The 9,175-nt window shown below is 39.0% G+C and overlaps 1 protein-coding gene across 2 annotated transcripts in view; it reads right to left on the bottom strand.

Moving 5' to 3' along the window:
• Positions 1 to 1,119: 1,119 nt before the first annotated feature.
• The window catches only part of pcdh1a (protocadherin 1a), an 83,884-nt gene continuing 75,828 nt past the window's right edge, over positions 1,120 to 9,175 (bottom strand). For both annotated transcript variants that reach the window (XM_086013293.1, XM_086013292.1), the window contains one exon: positions 1,120 to 4,859. In XM_086013293.1, coding sequence (XP_085869419.1) covers positions 4,489 to 4,859 — 371 coding nt within the window. In that variant the 3' untranslated portion in view covers positions 1,120 to 4,488. The remainder of the gene's footprint in view (positions 4,860 to 9,175) is intronic.

The raw sequence follows: 9,175 nt of genomic DNA, 5'->3' as shown, positions 1-9,175 counted from the left end.
AGAGGGGTCAAATGTGGCATTCCAAACAAGAGCCCTAGCTGTAGCAACCTTGTCAACAAAAATCTGCAAGAATCTAGAAGACGGGCCATCTTGACAAAAAACAAAAAACAAAAACAGAACAATGTGTTGGCTTTGTGTCGGCAGTTGAGGACAACGTGATAGGATGAACTGTATAAAATGAAAAGGTTCTGTTGGCCTAATTAATTTAACTGCAAGCACTCTATTGCCAATATAATGTGGCTGGTTGTCCTCCACTGCTGAGTTGTTTTAGCAGTGAAGCTATTCGGAATGCAATGCAAAGTGTTACCATTCAGAAACTGAAAAGACACTTTCACTGAGTGCTAAAAAGGAAAAAAAAATGCTTCGACCCAAGACAAACAAGCATCTTAAAATTAACATCACAACACAGCGATGCTCATTGTGGAGTTGGGGCCAGCTCATCAATGCTTTGTAGAATTGCTCTCCAATTAGGCTGAGTGTAGGATGAGGATTATCCACTTCTAGTACTTGTCTTTCAAGTAATAGAAGTTCTAAATGCAGGTCCTGGGACTGTCTTACTTGAGGCCTGGGATCTGTACTTTCCTAATATAATGGATCTGTCTTCACAAGGAAATGAGACGTACTTCATTTCTTGTTCAGAGAACAGTCTCTCTATGTGCTTGTTTTGTACATTCTCATGAGGATGAGTAGGGAATTGTACAAATGTTCAAGCATTATGCCCACACTTGTACTATTTTAGGCCAGCATGAGAAACGTTGTGGCAGCATGGTGGTTAGCACGCCCTCCTCACAGTCAAGAGTTATGGATTATAATTTTTTTAACCATGAATAACAACAATTACCTGATTAGCATCCAACCAGTTATCTATTCTATGTTATCCTGTCCAGATTCATGGCATGCAGGGACTTAACCCAGCTGATTCAGGGCAAATGTGCAAATTACACCATATCTCTGGTCAATATCATCGTGGTTGTGAACAGTGAGTAGGAATCAATTCTTACCTGTGGCACAAATGTCAAGTATGCATACCACTACACTTGTGTATTTGGTCCATTTCTCCAGTCTTACCTTTGGTAAGACAGCGGATACGAGAAGAACAATTACAGACGTTTTTTTTTTTTTCCCTGAAGTAATTTTATTACAAAGTTCATGAGGACAGTATTACAAGAGAAGTTGTCAACATGCTAAAACAGAACAAATTTGAACACAGGAGTTTAACAAACTGGTAAGATAAGACAATCCACTGTTCACAATAAACATAACTTGATTTAAGTCTTCAGGAGGTGGGAGCCAGTGAATGACTACAGTGCAGGCATAGAACGGCCACATTCACACCGACTCAGCAAAGGTCAATCGAACCAAGGCAAAGATGTGCACAGCTCAAGAAAACAGGTTACAATTTTTATGTGCCATCGGCTTTTCTCAGAACTTTTAGAAAGCATCACTTTTATGTACATAAAACTGTACAAAAACATGGCATCACAAGCATTTTTCTCCTATATAAATATACCAATAATTAGGATAACAACTAGATTCTCTCTTGCAAAGACATTCTCAAGGCAATTGTCTTTGTTTTCTATGGACTGTGAAAAAGATGAAAATATATGTGCAGTTAAATTTCTGTGGATAGGGCATTTTTGAATATAAACCAGCACTGACATTTCAGAAACTGAAAGAAAAGAAACATTAAACAGTTTCAACCAATTATCTTTGGAATTCATGCGAAAATCTCAGCCTGCTTTGACAGCAGACGAAGGGTTGTGATCTATGTACACTAACACCACCAACAGATACTTTTATTTTTAATGTTTTCTTTACACAACCACTTTGCTAAGAGTCTTTGACTGACACAAAAACAAAACCGCTTGCCAATTTCAGCACAGTAATTTGTCCAGCTGAAATGATCACTTTACAATACAGACTACAGAGAGGCAAAAATATACTCAAGTGAATTCAACATTAAAGCAATGCAAAGTACAAATTAAACATTATTCAACATATTTTAGGTGTATATCAGTGCATTGTGATGTGACGTCCTATCCTTTTGATCAGGGTCAACCCCACTCTTCAGAGGGGGCGTTGGGTAAGGTGTTAAATCAAAAGGTGACATGTTGGTACATTTTATTCCATTGTGTTGGCTTCGGTTTCAGGGTCTGACTCATTGAGAGAATAAAAACAGAACTGTTATGTTGTGGAGGATGCACAATAAATCAGCCTCCTGTTATTCCATTCAGACCAATGCCTGGCCATCCCTGCCCCAATTTGGTGATCGAGGAGGGGATACGTTTCAGATAGGTGCCAGCGATAAGCATGTACTTAGGCTGGAATCAGGTTAGGATTAATCCCAGGAGGGAAAAAAATACTGACTGATGCAAAACAGTGCAGGTCCTAAATGAATGAGTCAAGAAGACACAAACAGATAAAAGTTGTGACTGAGGCGATGTGGCATTGGCTTTATCACTCCTTGCCGTCTTTCAGTTTGTCGTTAATTCCAGGTCAGTGATCACACCCGCTGCTTCCGGGCCATGAAGCGGCTATCCGAGGGGTACTCATGAGGGTTTAATCACAGTGCATCATGGCTGTTGTTTGAATTTTATTTCAGTCACTAAATGGCTTTGAAAATGGCACAATGCGCTCTCTCCCCCTCCAGGCAGGATAATCGCCCACATTATTTAATCATGGCCATGTCCAGTAATTTCCATATGTATTCAGTTCAATTACTCTAAATGCAGTTTTCAATGGCGGCGTGATGAGGTAAGTGCTGATCCTTTTAACTGATTGTGGTGCTGTGAGTAGATGTGCATTATTTGGTGGGTGCCTTGTCCTGGGGAGGTGCCTTCACACACACGCACATGCCAAAGCTCAGGACTCATTACTCACCCTAATTAGGATGCATCTATTTGCAGATCTTTCTTCCTTACTTAGAGACAATCTCACCATGGAAATTTGGCTCCAGAGGTGAAATGTATCTACAAGTCTAATCAAATCAATGTTTGAATCAAAGACACTGCCAGGCGCTGCACCATGTTGCAAGACAGGCTAATGTAGTCGTTACTAGCTTCCAATTACTGACTAATACAACATGTCCTTCAGGCATATCCTTCAGATTGACTTGGAAAAACTCCATTAGGGGAAGCAAATCCCTACATTTTGGACGCAAAAGGGAAAAAATATCACTGATGTATTGAGCATGCTGGCTTGAATGCAAGTCTGTTTATGTTATGTTAATGACAAATTACTTGAAATATGTTTTTCAAGGACCAAGCGCCTTTCTCCATTAAGTGGATACACAGGGCACTGAATTTACCTCTGAAAACTGTGAGAGATATAATAAGATACTTTGAAAAAACAATGAAAGTGCTCAGAATGAAGAGGACTACATCAAGTGCAACATGAACTCCAATTTTCCACTTAAGATCCAAGTGTTGTTTTTTTGTGGTAAATAACATTACATATTCATAAATTCTAGAGATGTCCAGATGTTGTGAAGGGAAAGCCCTAGCAAGTCGATTGTCTGGATAAGGAAGAGCTTAAAAACAAGAGAAACAAACCAAAAAAAGACACACTGGTATACTTTGAGTGAGTCACAAGGATTTGAGGCAAAAAAAAAAACAATCCCAATTTGGTCATTGTGACTCCAGGGGACTATGGCCAAGTCAACCGTTTTGATGATAAACTATAGGTCACAGTGCTGAGAGTCAATGGAACATAATGTCTGTTCAAATGTTGTTGCAGAGCTTTCTCCACCCACGGTGAAACTCCACAGGGAGCAGAGGTAAAGGCCATTTTGCTATGATTAGGGGTTGAAGGTGTTTGTGATTATATGGCGCGGATAAATGCTTTCCACAATATTGAGCTTCTCTACCGGAGATGTTTTCAATCAAGTTTTAAACAGCAGCAGCAAAAGAAAACCTAAACTACGACTAAATTCTGAGCCAAATTACTTAAAAAAAAATAAAATATATCAGCTTCTGCCAGACAAAAATATATTTAGAGCACACCATTCAAAACATATTTACAGCACTGTACAACAAGAGAACATTTCATTTGATTGTTAGTTAAAAACATAATGCCATTTGATAGGGCCTTAATGGCTGTCTATCAAAATTACCTAACAATGGCACAGGAGCACTGATCACAAGTTTCAAATTCAAAAGATCACTTGACAGCGTTGGACTTGGCTAACTACAACAATTAGTTACTACTAAAGTAGTAATCAATGAGCAAAGTCAATTTGATCCATGTCTTTATGAATAAATAAAGTATAGACCATATCAATTAGCCTTGTGGAATTTGTAATAAATCTCTTAATAAATGAATAGGAAGTGGAGATGGCAAATGACTCAAATGATCACGCCGGAAATTTAATGCATGACTGTCTACTGTTAATTTCAACTGGGCATTGGCATTGGTAGGTTGGCAGCCTTATTTGTTCTACTGCCAGGGTTGACCTTTTCTTCATTTCTGCACTGATTAGAGGGCTGATTTTCACAGATAGATTTCTCTTTTAGGAGTGTGGGCAGATGGCGTGGTGGGTGGGAACTCCGAGGTTACACTGAGCGGCATCTCCTCCAAGGGGCAGTCCTGACTGGCATCGTGAGCGCTGCTAGTATAGGCACTGCGAGAGGGTGGAAGGCGTGACCGGTGCTCTTCGCCACCCAGAATGGCGCTGCCATTTGCCAGGCGTCCCAGACTCCCTCTTTCCTGGTAAGGCACAAAGGTGGAGAGTTTCGGGGGGTTCCTCGTCCTGCGTACGGGAGAGGGATGCCCGGGCATCCAACACGCATCTGAGTGGCCCAATTCACTGCACTCAGTTGTACAGTTTCCGGTCATTGCCACATCAGGCAGTGAGCGAATGTCTGTAGGCAGAAGAGAGAACAAGGCATTGTTAGTTTGTTTTGAAATATCAGGTTAATCAAACGCAAGCATTTATAAACCTTTTTTTTCAAATCCATATCCGATCAGAAATGGTGTCATCTGCACACAAAGAATCCCCCCTCCCTCCCCTCTTTTGAGGTCTTTGCAGCTGTTGCTATGCAGTGAGCAGCAGTTGCTATGTAGCTGTTGCTATGGCTGTGTAATGAGCACGACTGTGTGTAGTCCACTAGCTGATGTGATACGTTCAGGAGATGGCGTGCTGTGTCTGTGTCATTTAGGAGTATCCAGCAGCAGTTAGTCTGGCATGCTTGAAATACTAGATCGCTGAGCCGTTAATAGTTAACAGACGCATATTGATTTCAACCACTTGCGATTTGTATTCTGAAAAAAAATGTATCAGCATTAAAAAAAATAATTCCGAAATAAATAAACAAAAGGAAGACATACAGAACAAGCATTGATTGACAGCACAGAAATTCTCTCCACTTATCATCCACATCAACTCAACTATACCTAAATGAATAAACAAGACCATGAACAGTGACCATGTGCAAAAAGCCCCAAAATAACTCCCGATGACAAAATAACTAGTGCATATCAATACCTTTATTAACCTGCTGATCCAAAATCCAATCATAACCAACAAACTAACCAATTCATTAACTAACTAACTAACTGACTAGCTAACTGACTAACTATTACTTACATAAACACAACCATACATAAACTCAACAATGATTTATGAACCTTTAACTTTTACTAACCTCAACCAGAGTGCCAAACAAGTTTCAAAACAATCAATACATTGGTGTAGCATTCAAATGGATGTTTAAGCATCCAAATAATAAGCAATATATAATATGTTGCAAACATGTATTTCTATTTGAAATGAATGAACTAATTTCAAATGACTATGAATTTTGCAAAATGACCGTAAGTAGGCTACATAGTTTTCTGTACAAAGAATGTACCGTCGCTTAACTCATTCACTGCCATTGATGAATGTACTTGTCTTTTGACAGTACAGCCATTCAATCCCAGGAACTTATTTATATATTTTTCTTTTTCTCAAACGTTAGGGTAAAAGAGGGTCTGAAAATATCTGGCAGTGAATGAGTTAAGTGCAACAGGCAGTCAGCTGACTTGTCAGGCAGCCGACCTGTTGACAGACTACACTTTTGGCTGTGGTTAAATGGAAACCGTTTGGAATTTGTCTTTGTTATCCCTTCATACTCTGACAAGGACAGGCAATCAGTGTCTGTAAAGCAAAGAACAGACAATATCAGTCTGACAGGAGCCATGTGTACCGTTCTGATCGCTATGATAAACACATTAGTGTGATGTCATGTCAACATTGCACATACAATAAAAGAGCATGCACATCAGTGATGCCTTGTCTGTTCTTGCAGAAGCAGCGTAGTATTTGAGTGAATGTATTTGTGAGGAATGCATAGAGCTTGGTGTTTCAGGGGTAAAAATGATGTTGCTGCATGTGACTGATGCAACCGAAAGAGATGGCGTCCCACAGGCAATTCAGGCAGCCCAGAGAGGAAACGCCATCTTAAGAGAGATTCACCATTAGTATAGTATTCTTGACCAGCAGCAAGATAATGACTTCACAAAATGTCAGACCTCTGTGGCTGGGATTTAGTCTACAAGGGTTTAAATCAATCAAATGGCTTGTGTTGTCCAGGCCTTTTAGAAGATTTTGAGTACTTTTGTAATCATTTTTTAAACCCATGTCGAGTTTTACATCTGAAGTATCCGTTTAAAGTAGAAATAGCAGTTATGAAAATACATTCAAAACATTTCTTGTCAGTGCAATTGCCAGAGATTTTGTCTATAGGACCTTGGGGAAATTTGACAAATGTTTGAAAGACATTTGCTTCTGAACAACCCCCAAAATGATCTGACTATTTGGTCAAATTGTTCTCTGGCATGAGTAATAAGCTCTCTGCAGAGGGCATGTTGCGTCACATTCATTTTTTTTAATTCCTTAATAAATCTTTTGGTTGGAAACATCTGTTGAATACCCATTATGTAACTGACTTCAAGCTGCAGGAAATGGAAATAATATGAAAAAGCCATGCTGGCGAATGCACATGCTAAACACTAATAGAATGCCATTGTCATAACATTGTTTTGAAATAAAGTTTACTCTAGCTCAGCGCACATTTCTGAACAGCATTGCTAACACTGATGCTATTGCTAAGACGAGGTGTCCCAGCTGGTCCGCTGCTCAGTATTATAGACCCCAGGTGTAGGTGATACACGGTTACCATGGCAATGACAGAGATGTTATTTCGTTACATCATAAGCCAGTGTACCATGTAAATGATTAAGATGTTATTTTAGGGTCAAATGATCCCACATGTATACAGGTACAAAATAGTCCATGGTGCGTGGCCAATTGTTTGTCACAATGATAATTACTTTTCAAAGGCGGGTGCTCTATCTTTTGTTGCCCTTAATCTCATTGTACCCCTAATCCTAATTGCTTGTTTTATGGTGTCTCAAGGCTTTTGATTCACAAGTAAGCAATGCATTATATATTCTCGCTTAATTATATAATTCACTTACAATTAAATTCAATAAAATGCTACTTTTTAAATGAATTCAACCCAAACATATGCCGTGCATACACACAAAATGCATAAATGTAAATCTTTGATAACAGTCAAGAAAACAACAAGAGACTGTGTGCATATCTCATACATGATGGAGTTTATTTCTCATCTCTTCCAAGAATATTGTCTGTATGCATCACTTTGGTGAAATGGACCCCTGCTACAAAATATGTTCAAGGGAGGAGAGTTGAGTGAATTGTTGTGCGCCTGAGCGTGAGCACACTTGTGTAGGCAAAGACTCCAAAAGGATTTCACACTTGATTAAAACCTCTCCACAGCTTCCAGGAGGTTTACTCCACACCAAGCCGCTTCGTGTCAAATTCTGCATAGCTGCAAGACCAAAAATCATTTACCACGTCTTTATTGAAACCCGTTTTTTTCTTCCATGCTGAAATTAAGAATATATTTTCCTTACTTCTGCATGTGTAAACACATTTATATTTAATGTCCTCATGAACTGCAAAGAAGGCCCAAACACTGATTTTTTTTTTTACTGATTGTCAGTTTTCCTAATTGGCTTAAGTTTTGAAGGCGCTGGAAATGTTTAATGTAACCGAAAGAAAGCATGCAATGCATCCTGATGCCAAGGACCACTGAGTGCTCATCAACAACATCAACAGCCATAAAATAAGCAATGACAGCTCATAGCCTGCCAAAGTCTGACATTTTCTTCTCGCAATGTCAAAGCGCATATTGCACTGTACCAGGAGACAGCATAAATGTTCAAAGAGCAGCTATTTTCATACTCAAAAGTACTATCTCGATTTGTGTTTCATCTCAATTTTCACATGGTTTTATTTGTGAAATAGCGTTGATAATTAAACAAGCAAGAGGTCTAAATTCGGGTACTGCAGCCTGCCGTGTCAGAGTTGTTGCTGTCATGAGTATGCATATCATTTCAAGCCCATGCACGTCATCTTACAGCAGTTGTCAACGTCATGTAATAACACTAATGCACATGCTTGTATGATCCCCCCCCTTTTTAATACACAGAAAGAAATGAATAATGTACTGTATTACAGAGGTTGACTGAATCTGAAATACTCAAAAGAGCATGATCTGCTTGTCTTTTCAAAGAAAACTCCTGAGTTGTTGATCATAAAGGTTAACATCTGCTGCTGATCATGAAGTAAATGAGCAGGTATGGGGTGAAAAGGGAGTATAGAAGGCCAAGCTCAAGCTTATTCTGGAAGCAGCGAGAATTAACTGTACAGAAAATAAATATGTGGCTTTAGTTTGCAGTAATGTGCAACTACACTGCATTGTATTGGGAGATATTTTTGTCTAATGTAGCCAAATAAAATAGTAAAAATGTCAACCGTTCATTTAAAAACCAACCAACAATCAATTATTTATATGTATTCATAGACATTAACTGTAAATTGATATTTATGGATTAATTACTCTTATCAAGACAGTGAAAAATGCAATGTTAATTTCTTTGTGCACAAAAGCAAGACATTATTTTGCTGTCTGTTAGGTTGTTTGAACGTGTTATATTTTACGAAAGTTACTCTTTGGATAAATTGTGCTAGTCAGAGTAGTTTCGATGCAACACTTAGTTGTACTTTTATCAATCTGTTATTGCTTGCGCAATCTACAGGATTTGCTTTGGTTTGTCAGAGTGGTTTATGCCTCGGGGGGGATGTCACATGACCCTGTTCCACCAA

The sequence above is a fragment of the Filicampus tigris genome, chromosome 17 (genome assembly GCF_054856515.1).
Source record: "Filicampus tigris isolate MCC_2025a chromosome 17, RoL_Ftig_1.0, whole genome shotgun sequence".
Taxonomy (NCBI): domain Eukaryota; kingdom Metazoa; phylum Chordata; class Actinopteri; order Syngnathiformes; family Syngnathidae; genus Filicampus; species Filicampus tigris.
Note: the sequence above shows the minus strand (reverse complement) of the source record. Positions and strands in the feature narration are given on the sequence as shown.